The 25085-nt window shown below is 43.8% G+C and overlaps 1 protein-coding gene across 1 annotated transcript; it reads right to left on the bottom strand.

Moving 5' to 3' along the window:
• Positions 1-207: 207 nt before the first annotated feature.
• Positions 208-24874, bottom strand: LOC109866126 (estrogen-related receptor gamma-like). The gene is made up of 8 exons (XM_020454671.2): positions 24500-24874; positions 18621-18863; positions 18331-18488; positions 17083-17199; positions 7719-7829; positions 7391-7573; positions 1892-2161; positions 208-1720 (listed from the first exon to the last, which is right to left on the bottom strand). Exons 1-8 carry the CDS (start codon positions 24553-24555, stop codon positions 1476-1478), a joined length of 1383 nt encoding a protein of 460 aa, XP_020310260.1. The 5' UTR covers positions 24556-24874; the 3' UTR covers positions 208-1475.
• Between the last annotated feature and the right edge of the window lie 211 nt (positions 24875-25085).

Raw genomic sequence — 25085 nt, 5'->3', positions numbered from 1 at the left:
AGAGGTGGGCAGGATAATCTGATCACAATGTGTCTTTTGATTGTCTATACCCGTCTAAAAATGTGGCACAATCAGAATGTGGACAAGATCAGGACAAAGGACGCAAGTTAGAACCAGGTTTAAACGAGGCTTGTGAGGATCTCCCCCTCCCAGCAGTCCGACAGGGAATTATGAATGTGTCATAAACCTAGAATAGGATGAAGACTCTTTCAAACTTGAAGCATCTTTATTGCCCTAGAATCCTGAGAATGGTAGTAGTAGTAGTAGTAGCGTACATCTCATCTGAACATGGGTTACATCTCTGTTGGCGCTGGACTTTATATAGGCCTACAGAATACATACATTTACATCCCCTCCACACAGTATTGCTGGATCACACTTTATAATATACTTTGTCACAAAAATATACAGATTATTCCATTACAGTGCACAGATGGAGCAAATAATGGACTTCTGAGATAAATGCATGACAGTTGTCAGTAGTAACATTCCTACCAATTTAGTTTCCCTTCATTTGAACATTTATGATTTTCAGACATTTCTAGTTTCTGGAACAGAAACACACAGAGACACATTTGAAATACCATCACCAGATCTTCATCATAAGAAAGAAAAGCAGTGTTTTGCACAATTTTGTAATCTACAACTCAATGCAAAAAATACAATGTTTCAATGCACTGTACATTATTATATTGCCTTAGATGCTATGTTATAGTACAGGTATCAGTGCCATGAGTTTAGTTGTGAAGCTAGTACAAAACGTTTTATTTACTTATTAAAACAAAAGTACTTAAAAATCTTACGAAAATGATCTATATTTGTTCCTCTTATTTTCCATTAATGCCACACTGGTAAATAAAAAACAAAACAACTAAATAATCAAGCCAACAATAAATACATCTCATTTTCAATTTCTCCCCGCACCTTCATAATCTGTGGGTCACATTTACTTCATGTCTTTCCCTGAAAATATTTCAGTAATATCAAGTGACCCTAACTTCTGCTAGTTATGTGTCTTACGGGACACCATACTTTATTGTGACCATTTGCCGCATTGTTTAACTGTGTATCCCACACCATTCTTTGGCAAGACTGTCCACAGTTCTTTTTATTTCAAAAAGAAGAGTTATTAAAGCACTACAATGCAAGATGAACAGGCTTAGAGCTGGTTTCACACAAATAATAATCCTAGAGGATCTTCAAGTTTTGTGTCTTTCTTCCTTTTCACTAGCAATGTTTACGTACATATCAATAACTACCATCAAAATCCCTTGGAAGGTAGTTATCCCTGTCACTGAGGTGATGTCAGTCCTTCCTCCTCTCCTTTCTTCTCCTCTCCTCTCCTCTCCTCTCCTCCTGAGTTTGTGAGCAGGGCTGTGTTAGCCTTGTCAAGTACCACTTCCTGCATTAATTTAGACCTTTATGACATCACTACCCTATCCTTCCTTTATGTGATCGTAGTCCCACATGGCTGGTCAGGCCTTGGCTTCCAGCAGTTCCAGGAACAGCTTGTGCATGGGCACACGGCCTTCTTGCTTGATGCTGCAGAAGTGCTGGACGGCCCTGGCAGCCGTCTGCCGGAGCAGGGGCAGGGTCATGATGATCTTGCCTGCCCGCCGAGGGTCCTCTGTGTGCTGGGCACTCTCATAGTCCTGCAGGGCCCCATGGAGCACATCCTGGAGCCTCTGGACTGCCTCCACGTCCTCTATCTGCATGGAGTCTGTGGAGAGAGGGGGAGAGGGAAGACAGATGGAAAGGGAGAGGTAGGGTTAAGATGTTGTTGGCATATTCTGTATGCAGAGATTGAACGCAAGAAAAGCCAAATAGCCATTGGAAAAGACATGCCTGACTCAACGTAAATTATACCAACATCAACAGTGAAGTTCCATACCTGAGTTAGCCAGCGCAATGGCCTTGACAATAACAAATTCCTCTTTTTCTATTCTCATGGCTTTGTATTTCTTCACCAGCTGCAGTATGGCATTGTTTAGGTCCAGTACACCTGCCAGTTTGGACTGCTCCTCATCCATGATGTAGTCCTCAGCATACACCAGCTTATCCTCCAAGGCCAGCGAGCGAAACACCACGCGCAGGATCAGAATCTCCATCCAACCGCTCTGCAGTAGACTCATCTGGTCTGCCAGCGAGAGTGAGGGGAAACCTGTAGAAAGAGGGATGGAGAAAAGGGAGAAATTGAGAGGTTAGAGCTAGCTAGGTCAAATTAGGGATAAAGAGAGAAAGGGAAATGAAGACATATCTTAATTGAAAAGATACAAATGAAAAATACAAAGGTTTCAAAAACACCTGCACTCGAAAATGGAATTGTGATGGTTTCAGTCAGAATGGCTGGACCTATTGGAGATATTAGACCAAGGTCAACCGAAGGGTTACTGGCCGAGTGGTCAGTTGGGGTAGAGGGACAGAGGCAGGTGTAGAGCAGTTTAATAGTGAAAGTCCTAAGTTGTCCATCCAATAAAGACACCCCGTTTGAGCGACAAATACACCCCCATGTGAGCATGATTAGATCCACACACTCTACAGTCTCCTCACACACACCCACACAGCATAATACATTTAAAACAACTTTGATTACTTTACAGAATGAAGGAGGGGGAGGCTTTTATTTTTGACACCATCAGTGATTCTTATCAGGGTCCGGGCACTTTTACAATCACCACGGTGACGCCTGTGGCTCCCGCCCCTCTCTTATCTCTCCCAGATTGATTGGAACGCCGTCTGTGGACTCTTTCATTGGTCGATAGGGATCTGCTTTCCAGTATGGAACGATTGATCAGTAGAGGAGGGAGAAGCATTGTGTAAACCTGTGTCTTTGTCTTTGAGGACACCTCTATATGGTCACACACAATGGGACGCACACTGTAAAGGAGCATCAGCAACGTCTTCTGTCCCACAGAGACAAGACAATGCCAGCAGAGACAAACAAAGAGGTCCTCTTTTTAACCATGGGATGGCATTCTCAAAGCTGTTGTAAGGGTTGCGGGTATGTGGAGATCTTGGGACAATGATATGCTCACAGGCTTCAATTTGAGAGGGTTATCTGGGCTTGAAGGGTTCAGCTGAGCCCCTACAGACACGCAGACATACTTACCTCACAGCCAACTTACGGCAGGCTAAAAAAGGCCAAAGCGTGGGGTGAGAGAGGGTCTTAAGCCAGCTCATCTTCTCCTAGCCTGACCCTCAGACAGAATCAATGTCAGTCTTCATGACAGAACCAGACAGGGGAGGGGGGGGGGGTTCACCTCCCCCTGGGCAGTAGCAAATACAGCCTGGGCCCCTCTGCCAGGACACTGGTTCCTCCAGCCATGGGCTGTAGCCTGCCACTCACACAGAGCTGATGTGACACCACCATTACGGTGCTACAATTGGTGTAGAGCTGAGAGTACTTTCCCTCTGTCCCTCCTCTCTTTGTCCTTTTCTACTGTATCTCTCTCTCTCCCTCTCACAACATCTATCTGACTATCTCTATCGCAATCTCTCTCTCAATCACTATCATCCCACTCTCTCAGTTTCTCTTTCAGTCTCTCTCCTTCTCTGTCACCCCCTGAGGTGGGTCCCTGGTGTGTCTTCTCTGGTTGTTTCTCATGACTGCTCCACTCCCCCAGACAGGAAAACACTCCACTGGCAAAGGGCTACAAATACATACAAACATATGACTGACTGTGTTTGACTCCCACTCTGACAGTAAACACTGGTGACAAGCAGAGAAGAAGAGGTCCAAGGCAGCCAATAGGGGAACGCTTTGTTGCTCTTCCTCCTTTCTTTGAGAACAATGAAAGTGCTGATCAGGAAAGTCTGCACACACACACCTGCTTAGGTAGCTTGTTGTGTAAGCATTACTGGACAAAAATCAACAAAAATACAGGTGTTTCCCGAGTGATGTTTTGGGTGTGAACAGGACATTAACTGCTGATAGAGGAGAGAGACGTTCATCTGAGTGAGAGAGAGACAAATCTTGGGGAAAGAGAGAGAGGTGAAAAAGATACTGGGTATATGGTCATATCTACCATCACTGCTATCTACTTGGCTGCCATATATTTGTGGAAAGCCATTAGATTCCTTAAAGTTTGTGTACCCTGACAAATTATATAACAGCACTTATGTAAGGAAATTCAACAGGAAATATAAAATACAATTAAAGTTTATTAAACTAAATCTCATGTTGTTTGGTTAAACGAGGCAGGACAATTATACAGTTAGATATCTAATCCTGTCTGTCACAATGGGTGAAGTTGTGGGAGGGACTAGTTTTCCCAGTTAGCCCAGATCAACACAGCTGGCCCACACCCAAGGGCTTTTCCAAAACAAAGACTTCCCGGAGAGAGAGTGACAGAGACAGGGCTGTCACAAGCTCAACCATGTATCCACAACAGGTTGGAATGCAAACTCAACAGAGGGGGGCGAGGAAAGATGGCGTCTTCCTCTTTATCGCCACCATTAGCGTGTGTCCGATGATCCATATGTGTTGTCACTACACAACTAAACCCTGGCTTGCTTAAACAGGCTTAAACAGCTTATTTAGCTTCCTATGCCCTCCATCCAGGAGAGCACTAATTAGGAGGAGTCCTCCCTACACACTCCTCTTAGTGGCAGGGAGGAAGGAGGGAAACATTTAGAGTACTAATACTTTCAGGTAGTACTAGGCTCTGGCACATGGTCAAGTGACCAATGGCGGAGAAAATATCCCCCCCCCCCACCCCAAAAAAAGAAATAAAAACAATATTATTATATTGTCGGGCTCCCCAGAGAGCATATGAACTCGTCATTACACTGAACAAAAATATAAAAGCAACATGCAGCAATTTCAAATATTTTACTGTGTTACAGTTCATATCAGTCCATTGAAATAAATGTATCAGGCCCTAATCTATGGATTCCACATGACTGGGAATACAGATCTGCATCTGTTTGTCACAGATACCTTGTATCAGACAACCAGTCAGTATCTGGTGTGACCACCATTTGCCTCATGCAGCACGACACTCCTTTATATAGAGGTGATCAGGCTGCTGATTGTGGCCTGTGGAAAGTTGTCCCATTCCTCTTCAATGGCTATGCGAAGTTGCTGGATATTGGCGGGAACTGGAAGACGCTGTACACATCGATCCGGAGCATCCCAAACATGCTCAATGGGTGACATGTCTGATGAGGCCATGGAAGAACTGGGACATTTTTTGCTTCCAGAAATTGTGTAGAAATTCTTGCGACATGGGGCCATACATTATCATGCTGAAACATGAGGTGATTGCAGTGGATGGATGGCATCTCTGTGCATGCGAATTGCCATCGATAAAATTAAATTGTGTTTTTGGTCCGTAGCTTATGCCTGCCCATACCATAACCTCACCGCCACCATGGGGCACTCTGTTCACAACGTTGACATCAGCAAACCGCTCGCCCACACGACGGTACAGTTGAAACAGGGAATCATCCGTGAAGAGCACACTTCTCCAGCATGCCAGTGGTCATTGAAGGTGAGCATTTGCCCACTGAAGTTGGTTATGACGCCGAACTGCAGTTAGGTGAAGACCCTGGTGAGGCCAACGAGCATGCAGATGAGCTTCCTTGAGATGGTTTCTAACAGGTTGTGCAAAAATTCTTCACCTGTCCGGGTGTGGAGGTCCTGGGCTGACATGTGAAGCCGGATGTGGAGGTCCTGGGTTAGCATGTGAAGCCGGATGTGGAGGTCCTGGGTTGGCATATGAAGCCGGATGTGGAGGTCCTGGGTTGGCATGGTTGCACGTGGTCGTGATTGTGAAATGACGTTGGAGGCAGCTTATGGTAAAGACATTGAATTCTCTGGCAACAGCTCTGGTTGACATTCCTGCATTCAGCATGCCAATTGCAAGCTCCCTCAAAACTTGAGACATCTGTGGCATTGTGTTGTGGACAAAACTGCACATTTTAGTGGCCTTTTATTGTCCCCAGCACAAGGTGCACCTGTGTAATGATCATGCCGTTTAAGCAGCTTCTTGATATGCCACACCTGTCAGGTGGATGGATTATCTTGGCGAATGAGAATTGCTCACTAACAGGGATGTAAACACATTTGTGCACAACATTTAAGGGAAATATGTTTTTTGTGCACATAGAACATTTCTGGGATCTTTTATTTCAATTTATGAAACATGGGAGCAACACTTTATATTTTGTGTTATATTTTTGTTTTTCTCAATCTAATGGCAAAATGTGTAGAATAGCAGGAAATTAGCTCAGGGATTATTTGAGTTTAACATTTAAATTTAGGGGAAATTTATAATGGAAAGATTTATATTGTTTATTTCCATGTGAGCTCTATGCCTGGAAATGCCATTGTCCAGAGCAAAGGATGCAAATTTCAAACTCTCCAAAAAAGGGTTTACAAAATAACTGAATGTATGTAGTTTCTTTCTGTGACTTTAAATAATATTTCTTTTAAAACTGTGATTCCTAAAAGATGTATACGGAGATGTAGTGTACTCAGTCAGATTTGTCTAAAATCCTAAATGAATCAGGAATGAGCAGGGTCAGCGATACCCTTAAGGACCCCTTATTCATGTCCTCATTACATGTAGTGCAACAGTGCAACTCATGCTCTGTAAAGTTCTCTACTTTTGATAGATTTAAACAAACAATATTTGAATCACCATGGTCACAACTATAAACAATCAACTCCATCTGCCTGAAAGATTAAAATAGAATAGGAATTTTGGTTCAAATATGTTCAATTTAATTAGGTTTTAGTCATAAAGAAAACACATTTGCTGCTATATATACCACTTGAATGAAAAAGAAAAAGAATATTTTTGTCAACACCATAACACATGAACTCTGTCAAATTTGTGTCTAACATCAACTTCAGAGTGCTGAACGTCCTGATAGAATGGTTATTTTTGCATTGGGGATTTTTAAATTAATCATTTTCCATATTTTACAAATGTTTGTATTGAACTTAGACCGAAATAAGACAGAATATGTGTGTTTTGAGTATCTGTTGTCAACTCTGTCATTGATGGCTAACCCCCTTTTGTCAATATTCTGAAAAAAATATTGAAATCACCGTTCTGCAACATATGCTCAAACAATTTAAGTATTTGTTGTTCTAGACCTAAGGGATAATGGGGCCCCGCGGAACTGCGCCACGCCACTGCAAGTGACACATCCATACCTTGGTTTAGCAGAGCACAGACATGTACATACACACAGATTCATACTGTTTTCTGTGTCTGGACTAAAGTCTTAATCCAACTCAGGGGGCAACAATCTCCACTCTGAGCTGATAGGAGTTTTATTGACTATGATGTGTGTTTATGCCCCTGTGTGTGCTCGCGCGTGTCTGTGTGCGTGTATGTACAGTATACCCACGTATTCCTGTATCTGCATGTTTTCCTACCAGGGATGTGTTTGGCCCAGCCGATGTTGACCACCAGTTCGCGGTCGGCAAGGTCACACAGTATGGTCAGGGCTTTGATGTCACTGTCGGGGACGGTGGGGTCCGGCATGGCAAAGATACTCTCTGGTTCAGCCACCAGCAGGAGAGAGACCACCTTATTCTCTACCTGACCACCTAGAGGAACTGAGAGAGAGAGAATGAGAGATGTTCATTTAAAATAGGCTTTATCAATATCTAAATGCACGAATGTGAGCCTGACGTGAGAGAGAGAAAGACAGAGAGAGAGAAAAAAAGAAAGAAAGGGAGAATGTTTTTTTTGTATGCTTACATGTTCTCTTCTGTGGCAGGCCGTGTTGAGGGTTGAGGTAGGGGCTGTTCTCAGAGTCTATCCTTCTCTTGTACTTCTGTCTGCCCCCACGCACCCGGTCCAGACGCACACCTGGGGGACACACACACGCACTCAACTTTAGGTACATTAAACACTTGCATGTGTACACAAAAACACTGTATTCCTGTTTAACACACTACCACAATTTCAAAACCAGGAGAGTGATGCACTCTTCGAGTTCATTTGATTGACATTTGTGACATCTGTAAGATTATAGGGAGCCTTAGAGATGTCACGACCCTGTAACACAATAAGCAACGACACATAGGCACACGACGGATCATCTTAACAAGCTCAGCGGTAACCATCAACATGGAGATAAGGAGCTAACAGCAAGATTAGGGGGGTAAAAAGGGGCACGTGGTGGGGGTAGAATTTGGGGTGATATTTCACAGCCACAGCACACACACACACACACACACACACGGACATGCGCGCAAGCACATTGGCACACTCCACCATCCAGTGACACCCTATCCCCCTCCAAAAGAGAATGCATAATGTGACCTAGATAGCTTTTATTTGAGGTCAGAACAAAGGCTGCTGCCGAAACAAGTCCATTTGTTCTGACCTCTGCTGCCAGAAAAAAATACATGACAATTTCAGTGAGTGCAGGATGTTTTATTTTCTTCAAATATATGCCTTTTGAACCCAACACCTTTCTATCGTCACTACAAAATTTGAGCTGAGCATGCCAATTTCTCTTTGTATGCCCTGCTTAACACCCTGATGACACATCACTAGTCCCTGAATAGTACGATAAGAGCTGTGTAGACTCCTGTCACATGACTTGAACTCAAGTCTGACTGAAGTCACAAATTTAATGACTTAAGGCTCGATTTGATAGAAAATAAAATAGCATGAGACTTGACTTGGACTTGTAACCTCAAGACTGGGGACTAGACTTTGACTTGAGACTGAAGCCTTTTGTAAAGTTTTGTCACTCATTTTGTGGCACAGAGTCACCATGGATTGCACTGCATGCAGGCAGAGACAGTAGTCGCAGCATCGCACTTGCAAAGAAAACGTGCAACAGATTGGCTAGTGAAACGTACAGTCGGCCCTCTGATTGGACCAGCAAACTGTCAATCAACGCAAGTCGGTTGAGCTTGCTAACAGATTGTTGAATTGCTGTACAGCTATAGGATCGGGTGCAGCACAAACTTCAAATTGTAGGAGAGGATTGCCATAAATAAATATGCAGCTCCAAAAATGGTTAGCAAGCAACAATTACTAACACAGAGCTACTTGTCTTTTAGTATGTCAAAATGGCTTGAAATGTACTTATGAAGCTTGCATTTGGATTTAAAAAATTAAAATAATTATTACATAACCAAATGTGTTGCAGACAAAATAATCAAAAGGGTTGTCTGGTAGCCTCAATAAATAGACAAAAATGTCTATTTAAATAAGTAATTGCATGTTTCTTTTTTTTCTTTTTTTTTACTTGACTTGAGACTCCACTCGATTTGACTTGGTCTTAGAATACACGACTTGGACTTGACTCGAGACTCCACTCGATTTGACTTGGTCTTAGAATACACGACTTGGACTTGACTCGAGACTCTACCCGTTCTACTTGGTACTTGACTCGAGACTCTACCCGTTCTACTTGGTACTCGACTCGAGACTCTACCCGTTCTACTTGGTACTCGACTCGAGACTCTACCCGTTCTACTTGGTACTCGACTTGAGACTCTACCCATTCTACTTGGTACTCGACTTGAGACTCTACCCATTCTACTTGGTACTCGACTTGAGACTCTACCCGTTCTACTTGGTACTCTACTTGAGACTCTACCCGTTCTACTTGGTACTCGACTCGAGACTCTACCCGTTCTACTTGGTACTCGACTCGAGACTCTACCCGTTCTACTTGGTACTCGACTTGAGACTTACTTTTGACCTGAAATTATAGTGACTTGGTCCCCCCTCTGGCCTGAGGAGATGAGAGGGGTATTAAAGGAGTGAACAGGCAGGTAAGCTAGGACCCCTGGAGCTTTAGTGATGTTGGTCCTTCCACTGTGGTTGGAAACACAGTCTGGGTTAGTCTAGCGGTTGGCAGGTGCTACAGTTTGAAGTTTGGGACAGGTGATGATGAGGGATGAGGATGTGTGTACTGGAAGAGATTTCACTGTGTTGACACACACACTATTGCCCCTTTGCTTTCACATAATCCAGTGTATGTGTCAACACAGTGAAATCCCTCCCTACACACACATCCTCATCCCAAACCTCAAACTGTAGAAACTGCCAACTGCTAGACTAATCCAGACCATATTTCCGACCACAGTGGAAGAACTGACATTTATTATAATGAATTTTGCCCTGAAGGCAGAACTCAGCGATATCCGCTAGATGGGCCACCTGCAAAGTCAAAATTGGCTAGCTATATTGTAAAAAAAACGAATGAAAACAACAATTCCATTTTTGGTCTTAATTTAAGGCTAGGGTTAGGCATTAAGATTAGCAGTGTGGTTAAGGTTAGGTTTCTTTGTGGCTGTGCCAGCTAGTAGTAACTGCAGTGCTGCCTCCAGAACAAGATTCATTACGAAAAATGCGTAATTCAGAGGGGTTGAGTTAAATGCGGAAGACACATTTCAGTTGAATGCATTCAGTTGTACAACTGACAAGGTATTCCCCTTTTCCTACCCAGATGGTCATGCATCACAGCAATCTTCACTTTCTCTCTCAAACTACTCTCCCCTCTTCTATTGTATCATCTCTCCCTTCTGCTAAATCCTTCTCCCTCCTGACTCTGCCTCTTCGACCTTACTCTCCTCCCTTTCCGCATCCTTTGACTCTCACTGTCTATCTTTCCTCCCAGACGGTTCAATCTTCCCCTTCCGCTCTGTGGCTGAGTGACTCACTGCGTGCTGACAGAACAGAGCTGCGGGCAGCTGAGTGGAAACTTCCGGAGGAGTGGAAACTTCCGGAGGATCTATCATCCTTCCACTCCCTTCTCTCTATCTTCTCTTCCTCTGTGTCCACTGCTAAAGCTGCGTTCTATCACTACATTTCAAGCTTCTGCCTTCAACCCTGGGAAACTCTTCTCCACTTTCTCCTCCTTCCATAGTCCTCTACCTCCTCCCCCTCCCTCCTCCTACTCTGCGGACGACTTTGTCAACCATTTTGAAAAAGAAGTTAACGACATACGCTCCTCATTCATTCAGCCCTACTAAGCCCACTGATCCCACTTACACAGAATTGCCCTATGCCTTGACCTCTTTCTCCCCTCTCTCTCAAGATGAAATCCTGTGACTAGTGATGTCCGGCCGCCAACAACCTGCACACCTGACCCCAGCCCCTTCTCCAGACCATCTCTGGAGACCTTCTCCCATTCCTCACTTCCCTCATCAACTCATAACTGACCACTGGCTGCGTCCCCTCTGACTTCAAGATGGCCAGAGCTGCTCCCCTCCTAAAGAAACCAACACTTGACTCCTCTGACGTCAAAAACTACCGAGCAGTATCCCTTCTTTTCTTTCCAAGACACTTGAGCTTGCTGTCTCTGACCAACTCTCTCGTTATCTCTCTCAGAATATATATTTTTTACCCTAACCAGGCAGGCTTCAAGGCAACTCACTCAACTGAGACCACTGTCCTCTGTGTCACAGACGCTCTCCGCTCTGAGGAAGCTGACTCTCTCGTCTCTGTTCTCATGCTCCTAAATCTATACGCTGCCTTCGACACAGTGAACCATCAGATCCTCCTCCTCAGGCACTGCATAATCGGTACTAGGCCCGCTCCTCGACCTCTCCATCACGGTTGACAATTCCACGGATTCCCCCTCCAAGAGTGGTGTGACCATGGACAACACCCTGTCATTCTCTGCAAACATTAAAGCAGTGACTTGCTCCTGCAGGTTCATGCTCTACAACCCTCAAACTCAACTCTGGACCTCGAAGCCAGTTCCACTGCATTTTTTCCTTGTTCCCCTCTAATCAGGGACTGATATAGACCTGTGACACCAGGTGTGTTCAAGTCATTATCAGGTAAAACAGAAAACCAGAAGGCTCCGGACCTTCTAGTGTAAGAGTTGAATACCCCGGCTCTTCTACAACATTTGTAGAGTACCACCTTTCCTCACACAGGAAGTGGCGCAGCTCCTAATCCAGGCACTTGTCATCTCCCATCTAGACTATTGCAACCCTCTGTTGGCTGGGCTCCCAGCTTGTGCCATCATATCCCTGCAAGTTATCCAGAATACCGCAACCCGCCTGGCTCTCAACCTTCCTAAGTTCTCCCATGTCACCCTGCTCCTCCAAACACTCCACTGGCTTGCAGTTGAAGCTTGCATCATCTTCAAGATCCTGGTGCTTGCCTACAGAGCAGCAAGGGGAACTAGGGCCGGATTGGGCATCTGGCAATTTTGGCAAATGCCAGATGGGCTCGACCATTCTTTTATTGGGAGGGTTGGTCAAAATTGACACCCTCAAAAATGTATATAAAAATTAAATGAAATGAAAAAGGTGACATGGCCGGCATCCCATGGGTCCGAGCCGAATCTGAGCTGAGGTCACGCAAACTCACATTCAAACTCTGTCATCAGTTAGACAGCCAACATCATGGATCGTAAAAAAATGGAAAGGGTGCCTATAAACGTAGAAAACGCACATTCTACGTTGTCATCTTACTCAAAACTTCCTATTTTTGGGGAGGCTAAAACCATGATTTTATTCAAACAGTAAAGTGCATTATCTTCATGATTCCTGTAATGAATGGATAAAACGCCAGGGCCAAATTATTGTCCCAGTCCACCCCTGAGGGAAACTGACCCTCAGGGGTGAACTTCAGGCTATGCTCAAACCCTACATCCCAAGCCAAGCATTCAGTTCGCTGGTTCCTCTGGTCTCTTGGCCCCCCTCTATGAAGAGTATCTTAAATAACTCCCACAAAACAAAAACAACTGTCGTTTCTCACTAGCACTGAGTTTGCTGATAAATACTTTGTTGAGGGAAAATGTAATTCATACGATTGTGATGTGTTGTTGTCTCACCTAACTATCTTAAGATGAATGCACTAATTATAAGTCACTCTGGAAAAAAGTGCCTGCACAATGACTCAAATGTCAAATGTAATGTAAATGTGTGTGCGTGTGTACTCTGTTATCCTGATTATCCTCCACTGCTATTTTCGTCCCTTTCGTTGTCAGCACATTCCGCTCTGAAGAGTTACACTTAGCTCTGATGTGTATGAGTAACTCTCAGACCATGCTCTTAGACACACGCACACACACACACACACACACGCACACACACACACACACACACACACACACACACACACACACACACACACACACACACACACACACACACACACACACACACACACACACACACACACACACACACACACACACACACACACACACACACACACACACACACACACACACTCTACACGGTTGGATTGATCTGAGGGGTCCGATAAGGAGGCGGTTGTTGGGTCACTGCCCACCCCCTCTGCTCTCACCCCTGTTTCATGTCCCCCTGCACCCATCGAAGGGGGTGGGATCAAGAGCACGATATCCACGGAGCAGGAAACGGACCAGGGCAACATTCTACACGGCATCAGGCTGTGCAACCTGGAATTTTAATTCGGGAGCACCACTGCAATTTTTTTTTACAAATAAAACGTATTTCCGAGTGCCTTAAAGAAAAAAGTTAACACATACTACAGACAAAACGGCTTGTTTCTAGCCTAAACAGTTCAAAACGCAACGTTTCTCTTAAAGAGACACTGTACAAATTTCAATGCAATGCATCTCAATGGTAAAATTGTTTTTATACAACCTAATATTCCACAAATTACTTCTTAATTTCAATGACAGGTATTTGTATAAACATTTAGCTATTTATAATAATAATTTATAATATAATAAACTGTATTTACAGGGTTACATATTAGTTTCTAGGGCACAACATGTTTAAGTTTGGAGCACCAATGAAACATTTGCAGTCAGCATGTACACTACCGGTCAAAAGGTTTAGAACACCTACCCATTCAAGTGTTTTTCTTTATTTTTTACTATTTTCTACATTGTAGAATAGCGAAGACATCAAAACTATGAAAAAAAGCATATGGAATCACGTAGTAACCCAAAAAAGTGTTCAAATAGCCACCCTTTGCCTTGATGACAGCTTTGCAAACTCTTGGCATTCTCTTAACCAGCTTCATAAGGTAGTCACCTGGAATGCATTTCAATTAACAGATGTGCCTTCTGAAAAGTTAACTTGTGGAATTTCTTTCCTTCTTAATGCATTTGAGCCAATCAGTTGTGACAAGGTAGGGGAGGTGGGTATACAGAAGATAGTCCTATTTGGTAAAAGTCCATATTATGGCAATAACAGCTCAAATAAGCAAAGAGAAATGACAGTCCATCATTACTTTAAGACATGAAGGTCAGTCAATATGGAAAATTTCAAGAACTTTGAAAGTTTCTTCAAGTGCAATTGCAAAAACCAAGCGCTATGATGAAACTGGCTCTCACGAGGACCGTCACAGGAATGGAAGACCCAGAGTTACCTCTGCTGCAGAGGATAAGTTCATTAGAGTTACCAGCTTCAGAAATTACAGCCCAAATCAATTCTTCACAGAGTTCAAGTAACAGACACATCTCAACATCAACTGTTCAGAGGAGGCTGTGTGAATCAGGCCTTCATGGTCGAATTGCTGCAAAGAATCCACTACTAAAGGACGCCAATAAGAAGAAGAGACTTGCTTGGGCCAAGTGACACAAGCAATGGACATTAGACCGGTGGAAATGTGTCCTTTGATCTGGAGTCCAAATTCGAGATTTTTGGTTCCAACCACAGTGTGGGTGAACGGATGATCTCCACATGTGTATTGGAGGAAAAGCATGGAGGAAGAGGTGTTATGGTGTGAGGGTGCTTTGCTGGTGCCGCTGTCTGTGATTTATTTAACCAGCATGGCTACCACAGCATTCTGCCGCGATACGCCATCCCATCTGGTTTGGGCTTAGTGGACCTATCATTTGTTTTTCAACAGGACAATGACCCTACACATCTCCAGGATATGTAAGGGATATTTTACCAAGAAGGAGAGCAATGGAGTGCTGCATCAGATGACCTGGTCTCCACAATCCCCTGACCTCAACCAAAATGAGATGGTTTGGGATGAGTTGGACTGCAGAGTGAAGGAAAAGCAGCCATGTTCTCAGCATATGTGGGAACTCCTTCAAGACTGTTGTAAAAGCATTCCAGGTGAAGCTGGTTGAGAGATTGCCAAGAGTGTGCAAAACTGTCATCAAGACAAAGGGTGGCTATTAAGAATATCAAATAGAAAATATATTATGATTACTTTTTTGGTTACTACATGATTCCATATGTGTTATTTCATAGTTTTGATGTCTTCACTAATAGTGAAAATAACGAAAAACCCTAGGTGTTCTAAAACTTTTGTCTGGTAGTGTATGTGTAGTAGCAAAGTCACTGAGGGAGGAACTATGTAAAGCTGCCTGGATAATGATCTGATGTTAACAAATACCCTTTCTTATTAGCTTACTGCACATCTGTCACACTCATTTCACGGAGGGCCGAGTGTATGCAGCTTTTCGCTCCTCCCTTGTACTTGATTGATGAATTAAGGTCACTCATTAGTAAAGAATTCCCCTCACCCGGGTGTCTAGGTCTTAATATATAGGAAAAAACAAACATCCGCAGACACTAGGCTCTCCATGGAATGAGTCAGACACCCCTGGTCTACTGGAAGCTTGTTAGTCATGCACTGGGTCATGAAAGGATGTGAAAAACTATGATTCTTTTGAAGAGATAAACAAATTAAGGAAAATAGCTATTATTATGTATATAATATGGCCAAGCCTTAGCCATATAATTCAAATTTTACTCATTCTATTTCAACTGTGTGCCCAGAATTTAAATTTAAAAAGTCTCCCATGTGATTAGACCTATGTGATATGATTTACTGTCATATCCTCGACACACAAGGACAAACCTGATAGATAAACAATTCTCAGGGGAGAGAGAATGCATAAAGCCCTTCTTCTGGTTTAACCCTATGAGGAAAGACCAGTGTTCCAAGTAGTGGAACAATTAGAATGTTTGTTAGTCCACTGCCCTACTGAATTCTAAAATCGAACAGTGGTTCCATGCTTAATCAATTTCTCATCAGGTCTCTATTCTTGACCAAGGATCACTATCCTCTTGTGTTTACATGGACCTCTCTCGCCTGTTAAAAGGCGCCCCCCCTGTCTCTACCTTTACTGCTGTCCCCCAGAGGAAGAGGGGCATTACGCGGCACAATGGGGTGCGTTACAAGGACCACTACCAGGGGGTTTACGATGGGAGTTACGAGGGGCGGTTCACATTTCATGGAGGTCCAGGAATCCCACAAGGCATCTGGAGGAATTTACGAGGGGTGGGGTGGGGGGTGGGGGGGCAAGGCTATAGGAGCCAGAGCTGGGTGCGGGAGATGCCCTTCCCCTGTTAAAAGGAGCTAATTAAAAAAGGAGACGCACACACTCGCACATGCTTGCACACAAACACACACAGGGTGACAGAAAACAGATGCTGAATCCTTCTCACCCTGGTTGACGGATGATTAAATCAAAGCTGATGAGCTGAAGGGGGAGGGAGCAGGTGGCAGTAAACTCTCTCTCTCTATTAACAGCTGCCGATTACTCACATGCAGCCTTCAATAAGTGGCTCATACAGTGAAGCTTTGCCTTTTTGGGTCACTTCTTTATCTAGCCAACAATATGTCATCAGTCACACACTCCAGTCCTGACCACAAGACCATGAGAGCGCTGCCCCAGACACTCACTGTAAAACTCTCCTGAGTGTTTTGGGGGCCATGTAGAATGTACGATATGTGTGTTGTTCTGGATAATCTATTTCTATTCTGTGTGTGAGAGTAGTGAGTCAGAAGGAATAGAGATCCACTGTATGTAGCAGACAGCCATGGTCTATTTTGGAGGTACAGTAGCATCCGATAAAGATACACCATACATGAACACTGAGCAGTGAGCAGACACAGTAGCAAGCACCAAGGGGCTGGACCTGTTTAACAGGCAAAGGAATTACATTTCACACTGAAATCAATACATATCTATTTGTTGAGAGGACGTTTAATCCACAAAAATATCCAAGATCTTTTTTCTATTCATTGTATTATAAAACTGTAATACGACTTAATGGATAAAGTTCTATTGGGATACAAAAAAGTATATATTGGCATATATGGAGGAGTATATATATTTCAAGGTAAATAAAGGAGTACATGTATTTGGCATTGAGGAGTAGAGAAGTTCCTTCCTCACCTTCTCTCATCATGCCGACGTTGAGACACTTCATGAAGCGACAGGCCTGACACGACTTCCTCCTCCGCTTGGTGATCTCACACTCACTGGTGGCCGGGCAGCTGTACTCGATGTTACCTGTGGGTTGGAGAGAAAGGAGAGGGGGTGAAGATAGAGAGAAAGGTGGAAAGACAGAGAGAGGAGAGAGGGGAGGAGAGATGTAGAGACAAAAAGCCAGTCAAGAAAAGGAGGCAATTTTCTCGATCACTTACAAAACCTTTCATTCAACCACTTCAAAACAAACATCATGCTGAAAAGAGACAGGGAACTCTAAGAAACAACAAAAAAACAGGATAATGTTCTGGAAGTCAGTCGATCAGCAGCACTCTAAGCTGCCACGTCCCATTACATCCAGGAAGCATCTGATCACCTGATCCACTGTAAGCATCTACTGTAAGCATGACCCTTGTCATGCTCATCTGTGTGCGGTGGCGGCTAAACTAGCCTAAAGTGGGTCTTAGCCTACGAGGGCCATGACCCATTCACAGACAATCACATTAAAACAACACCACAACATGCTGCAAACATATGGATGAGCCACACCCACAAACACACACAGGGCCAGCACACTCCCACACTTTCCTCTTGTGTAAACAGTCCTCAGCTTAAACAACAGATGCTGTGGGGCAGGTTAAAACACTGTTGGCAACACATGCTGTCGTGATCACCACCGTGTAAAGCATATACACTATGTACCATATGTGTACATACGCATGCACTTTTACACTCATCATATGCTGCTGCTACTCTGTTCTTTATTTTACTCATACTATTATCTATCCTGATGCCATCACTTCACCCTGTACCTCTGCACAATGACCTGGTACTGGTACTCCCTGTATGTAGCTCCATTCTTGTGTATTTTATCCCTCGTGTTACTATTTTTATGATAGCATCATTGGGAAGGGCACATAAGCAAGCATTTCATGGTAAAGAAAACACCCGTTGTATTTGGCGCTTTGATTAGGATTTGAACACAACCACTAAGGCCTTTACTGTATAGGCGGAGAAGGCATGGGAACCTGTAAGCTTGCATCCTTAGAGTTGATCAGGTGTTGATACTAAAACAGGCTGTTGGAACTCATATGTCCTACTGCAGGTTTATCTGTATAAAGCCATACACCTCTGCCCTTTGACCATATACTTTTTTACACACGTGGGCACTTCAGTTGAACTCTTAACCTCAATGCTTATGTGAGTTGGCCATACCCTGAATGGTCCTCTTGAAGAAGGCCTTGCAGGCCTCACAGGAGGCCACTCCGTAGTGGTACCCGGACCCCACGTCTCCACACACCAGACACAGCCTCTTAGCCACAGAACCCAGCATGAACTCACACTTCACTTGGCCATCCTCACCACACAACCGCCTGGAGAGAGAGAGAGAGAGAGGTTACACTCACATATATGGTACATGCACCCAAGCATAAACCCATACATACACAAATGGGTACATACACACAAAGACAGACAAAAAGACACACAAACACACAAACACCCGCCTGTTGGCTGTGCCGTTGTTCCCCATGCCCGCTTTGTTTCCATAGAGCCCTTGTGAGTCCAAGCCGTTGGTGCGGTTGTGGCCCTTGCCCAGGGGGCCATAGCTGGAGTTGGTGTCCGAGGAGGATCCCCCGGGACTTGGTTGGGCTGGACTGTCCCCCTGGGAGCTGGGGCTGGAGGGCTCATGCTTTATGGAAGGGGGACAGGGGGGGTCCAAGCCCCTCACTGACATCCTGCCAAGGAGTCTGAGGGGGGGGGGGGTACAGTAGGATACATTTATGGTAACATCTGGTAACATGGCATGATGGATTTAACATGCCCTTTCTGTCTAGATCTATCAGTCAGTTACAACACTTGACCTCAACGTAGACCTACACAAATACACCCACCCATGTAGTCCCTTACAACCTCATACCTGTCCTGACCACGTACACACTGACCAACCATCTTCCAGCACCCTTTTTCACTAAACTTCCTTTATCCTTTCCCTTACTCCATCTATCACAGGGACAAACAGAAAAAGGGTAGGAAACATCTCCCCCCTCTCTCCATTCCCTGTCACTCTCCCTATTCCTCTGTGCCTCGTACCCCTATCCCTCTCTCCTGATCCCTTTATCTCTCTCTGTCTATCTAGCCATCTCCACGCTCACCCACCCAGCCGTTTGCAATTTCCCACATATGCAAAGCTGAGGTCCATTACACACACAGGAGATTGCTTAACATATGGAAATCCAAACAAAGATCCTGGACCAGATAGTTTTTTTCTTCCAGACCTCTTGGGGAAGGTATGCCGAAGTCAGGGGCACAACTTTCACTGGGGATGGGGGGGATATGGTTTATCCGACAGGATAAAATAAATATATATATTTATATATATATTTATATATATATTATTATGTCCCCCCCACTTCTAAAACCGAAGTTGCGCCCCTGGCTGTAGTAGATAGTACCAATTGTGTTCAGTTACCTAAACAAAGCCTATAGATTTTATTTTTTAACTCTGTCTACTTGAGCGTTGTAGAGGTATTCATTTTGGGAATGTGTTGTTTTTCTATGCTAGTACAAACAGTGTGTGTTCACATTCTACTGTATGGAGGTATGTTCGTCCCCCTACAGTGGGCTACAATGCACATGACAGTATTCTAAAATAATGCTCACACTCACACAGGCACACGTACATGCTGACCCATGTGACCATAGGCTCCTACCACCTACACATACTGTACACACTTCACGCTTCATTCACACTTCATTCTCAGACATACTTTGAAATGTGGTCATGTGTCATCGTAAACACTTGAACAAAAACACACGTGCTTGCATGCCATCGTGTGTCGCCATACCCCCTCCCAGCTCATGGCAGGAACCCAAGCTCTGTTCCTGCCATGTAAATCCACACGGTCATGACCACCACTCATTTGACAGGCAAACTATTTGGCTGCCCTAAACACCACCAGAGTCAACCATGACCACGCTCTATCGCCCCTCGAAATACAGAGAGAGAGATTGAAAGAGCGAGAGCGAGAGAGAGAGAGAGAGAGAGAGAGAGAGAGAGAGAGAGAGAGAGAGAGAGAGGGGGATAGAGACTCAGAGAGAGAGAGAGGGGGAGAAAGAGAGAGTCATTCAAACTTCAACCTCATTCTACTTCAGTTTTATATTAAAATAGATAGTGATATATTGTTCACTCCGAAGTGGTCCAGTAAAGCTGGCAGAGGACAAGGGAGTGTGAGGAGACCATTCTGTTCTCTCATCAGCTATCCATCACAAAGGTAGATATTGCTGTGTCAGCTCCACCTAGACCTGAATTGAGGCATTCTCCCATTACTTAGTGGCAGTAGATTTTTCTCTCATAATGCAATAGCATTAGAGTGGAATGGTAAGACGTGGTGTGATATCTAACCTGACAGAGCTATAATCTACAGCTCTTCATAAAAGCTAATCAAAGCCCTGTCAGTGCAGTTCCCATAGACGCTGGGTGTAAATCACAGACTCAGAGGTACATTATCAAACAAGTGTGTGTGTGTGTGTGTGTGTGTGTGTGTGTGTGTGTGTGTGTGTGTGTGTGTGTGTGTGTGTGTGTGTGTGTGTGTGTGTGTGTGTGTGTGTGTGTGTGTGTGTGTGTGTGTGTGTGTGTGTGTGTGTGTGTGTGTGTGTGTGTGTGTGCGTGCGCAACACTCTCTGTCTGCCCATATCCAAAACAACTCTAATTGACAGAGAGAGAGGGGGATAAACATTATTAGCTGAGAGGGAGAGAGAGAAAGGGGTCTATCGCTGGGCCATTACCCGGGGTGTGTAGAAAGAAAGGAGAGGGAGAGAGAGAAAGGGGTCTATCGCTGGGCCATTACCCGGGGTGTGTAGAAAGAAAGGAGAGGGAGAGAGAGAAAGGGGTCTATCGCTGGGCCATTACCCGGGGTGTGTAGAAAGAAAGGAGAGGGAGAGAGAGAAAGGGGTCTATCGCTGGGCCATTACCCGGGGTGTGTAGAAAGAAAGGAGAGGGAGAGAGAGAAAGGGGTCTATCGCTGGGCCATTACCCGGGGTGTGTAGAAAGAAAGGAGAGGGAGAGAGAGAAAGGGGTCTATCGCTGGGCCATTACCCGGGGTGTGTAGAAAGAAAGGAGAGGAGGCAACACTCACTCTCAAATGAGCAGTCACAATACAGCCAATGACCAACCAGACGCACGAACTCAGCGAAGAAAAAAGACAGGTAGAGGGAGAGAGGGAATGTCTCAATAAATGGATTATTTGGGTTTATTTCATTTTAGCTTAATAGTCCATTCAGATTTTTTTTTTTTACAAACATTACAAAATGTATCTAAGATGTTAGGTATAGGTTAATGTGGATGTAGGTTACTCTAGTTATGCACCCTTTTTGGGGCCCTATTCCCACTATGAGATATGATGGAGAGTCTGAGGAGCGGGATGATGCAAGACAATTCTACTTTTCAATTCACATTACATCCCTGCCTTACCGTTCATTGTGGCTGGCAACTTGACATTCTTGGTCTGCACCTCAAATTGACCGTAAATATCACAGTAGCCACTAGCGAGTAAGAACAAACTATTCATCAATTACATAAACTGTTCTTTTAAAACATATTACACTATTGAATAATAATGATTAACCCTCTCATGTGAAAATAAAAGTACAGCAGGCCTACCGTACAACATGACAACAAACCAGGCTTCATTTTTATCAATATCATGCAAATCATGGTAAAAGCAAATTGAGATTGAAAATGTGGGTATAAGTGAATTCACCACAACGAACAGTTTTATATGGAAACCCACCAATAAAATAAAATGCCTCATGATTTGTCAACGTGCCCAATTAGTCTGTACTTCAGTTTGATCAACTACAGCCTACTGATAACAACCACAAGCCGCAGGTAGCCTAGAGAAGCCTATGGGATCGCATCTGAGCCTGGCCAGGGGAAATGAATCAATCAACACAATTAATGATGACATACTGTGTGAGTAACTTTTTAATTACAGATGCAAAGATCCAAATGATACAACCCTGCAGACAGCGAGCTCAGCCCTGTTACTTTTTGTCCAATCACAGTTATTTTCACTTTGTTGTCTCACCACACAATGTTAAAAAAACAATGTTAAAAAAAAAAATCTCCTATTTGTATGATCTACATTTTACATGCTTTTGGTGGTGGGAATGGGCTCCCATCATTTTGCATGACTCAGTGCAGCAGGCAGCTACTGTGAAAATGTAAGGATGTAACAGGCTGTTACTGCAATTTCAGCTGAAAACTCAATAAAACAAGTCTCAAATATTGCATATGCATTTCAGCTATTTCAAAAAATATTTCTCTGCTATTACCATTTATACTGCTAGAGCGTTGGCTGTTTACACTATCCTGCTTCAAGGGGGTCAACTGTCGGGCGAGTGCCATGCGCTACCTCTGGCAGTAGCGGTTGAGACGTAGCAAGTACGCAAATTTACATTGGAGTAATATGTGTAGCCGATGATATTTTTACAAAACGTGTAGTAAGTGTGAAGAGGCTCTAAGAGACACGTATTACTGAAATGTAAATTACTTCTTCAATTACCCCCTAACTCCTATCCATAACCCCCTGGTCAGTGATTTGGGTCAGAGGGGATTCGTGCACAGTGATTCCTAATGGGCCAATAGGAGATGAGGAGGTATCAGTCCTGAGCTGAAAAACCAGCACCACCGATAAGAGTCTTAGTTTAAGTGTCTCAATGGGCTTGGGTCAAATCAGTTTGATAAGACTCTCTTTATCTCTTTTGCTCTCTTGCTCTCACCCTATCTTTGTTTCCCTCACTTCCTGTCTCCCTTCTCTACCCCATCTTTCTCTATCCCTCTCCATATATCACTTGCTGTTAAATTCAATTCAATTTCGATTCAAAAAGCTTTATTGGCATGACAAAGCAATTCTTTTTTTTTTAAGTATCTGACGCTAATGTAATAACAGGTGAAAATAATCGCTCTTCATATTTTGCTACCAAACATGGTAAGACTTTTCTTATAACATCTTTAACACTGTAATTACACTAATAGCGACACACAGTAACACAAAAACATAAAAACATGCTCTGGCTCCACATCCTCTACATCTGTCAGTCACTCTCCTGCTATCCTCTGGTTAGGGTCTTATCTGAGCTGTTGTCTAATATTATCACAGGGTTAAAACCTCTTAGATGTTAAGTCCCCTATTTACTTTGAGAGGTTCTGAAGCAGTTCCGACTGATATTTTGGTGTTTTTGGTGTACAGAGCACTCTGTGAATGTCGCAGGGTCCAGTGCCTTATAGTGCCAGAAAGCCTTATCTGTCTGTTTTTCTGCTTCCACTCTGTGTCAGGTTTCACACCCTACATTTGCATAGGTAGTGACGTATCACATTTTCTGGCCTATCCAGACAAAGTATCGATTTCCTCTGTTTCTGAGCGACGCAGACCAGCTTGGGAGATGGCCTATTAAACAGGACAGTATAGTGAATCCAGCAGTGGATTCATCTCACTGTGATATTCTCGGCCGGATTTAAAGCTCTCATGAAAAAATACGAAACAATTTTGGAGAATTGAAACACGACCACTTTCTCTTGGTCACAGCTAAAGTAATGAGACTGCAAACATTCGAATGGTGTCTCTGCATCACTCAGAGGACGCTTGGCTGAAAAGTATGTTGTCAGTTACATGAAATGGTGCCAATATTGTTCAATTTATGTCCTCAAAGGTGAGTACACATCAGCAATTAATATCTATTTTGACCAGAAAGGTGAGTTCCAGACCAATCTAGAACTATGCAGAATTACTAGTTATTGGTAAGGGCCATCTCATGTATTTTTAGGAGAAAATCTACATTTTGACATTGTGTTCAAGACAGGGTTTGCTTTGCAGTGGTGCAACAAAGAGCTAATAACACCAGTGACCTACAGAAGCTCACCTCTCTCTAAAGTATTGTTTATCTCTCTCAACTATACCTTTCATTCCCTCACATTATCACTCTCTCTACCTCCCCTCCCTCACTTTCAGACCTACTCCCTTAGCTCTGCATACACAATGCAGGTTTGGGTCTCATCCGTCAAAGTCCTCATCCTCTCATTCAGACACTCTCTTTTTCAGCAAAAGTCCAAGAGGTACACTTGCTCCCACTACCTCTGTTTTACACAGAGCTGCTTATACTGACATAGAAGCCACCATCACACCAAATAGCAAATTAAAAACTCCAAAACTATGATCTTAATTTGAGAACAAGACTGCAAATAGTAGTGCACTGCACTGCACATGTACATAGTTCAATGCTTACCATTCCCTAGATAGCATTACTGTGCTATTACATTTTCTTTACACTCTACAGGCAGTTTATATACATACAGAATATGGATCAGAATAGTGCATGTACTTACTCAGTGTCAGAGTGATAGGTGAAACACTCAGGGAGGTACAGCTCTACTAAATCCATGTGCTCTTTGCCACCATACTCTGAGGAGAAAACCTGCTCACTAGCAAAGATCCCTTTGAGCTTTCTCTCTCTTTCTTTAGTTTGTCTGTCTCCTTTTCTTTCTCAGTCTTTCTCAATCTCTGTTTCACTCTCTGACACACTTTCACTGGAGCAACAGTGTCTCCCTCTCTCTGTCTCTCTAGCTCTTCCTGTCACTCTCTGTCTGTCTGTCTTTGTTTCTGTGTGTCTCGGTCTCTATCTGTGTGTCTCTCATGCTCTTGCTGAATTTCCCTCTAACAGCAGTGTTGAGACTCCAGCCAGTGAGGTCTTAACTGTTGTGGCTCAGTCTATGATAGAGCACTCAAAGCTACAGCTGGTGCTCATGAATATCCAGGAACCATTTTACATGCCCCTCCCTCTGTACCACAATGCCAGTATTTGACTGGCCACCGGCTACTCCAATGAGAGCCGGCCAATAACTGTGGGTACATAGAGACAGGACAGGTGGCAGTAGTGAGATGAAAAAAAGTAGAGGGAGAGAGTGATAGTAT

Source organism: Oncorhynchus kisutch, linkage group LG21 (genome assembly GCF_002021735.2).
Source record: "Oncorhynchus kisutch isolate 150728-3 linkage group LG21, Okis_V2, whole genome shotgun sequence".
NCBI classification, from domain to species: domain Eukaryota; kingdom Metazoa; phylum Chordata; class Actinopteri; order Salmoniformes; family Salmonidae; genus Oncorhynchus; species Oncorhynchus kisutch.
The sequence above is the reverse complement of the archived record's forward strand: the minus strand, read 5'-3'. Positions and strand labels throughout refer to the sequence as shown.

Excerpts from the sequence above, each read along its gene's own strand:
- LOC109866126 (XM_020454671.2), bottom strand. The coding sequence starts at position 24,555 with ATGGATTTAGTAGAGCTGTACCTCCCTGAGTGTTTCACCTATCACTCT. Across the intron at positions 18,864-24,499 it reads ACCTATCACTCTGACACTGA|ACTCCTTGGCAGGATGTCAG; the intron begins GTAAGTACATGC and ends CCCCCCCCTCAG. Across the intron at positions 7,574-7,718 it reads CCTGCCACAGAAGAGAACAT|TTCCTCTAGGTGGTCAGGTA; the intron begins GTAAGCATACAA and ends TCTCTCTCTCAG.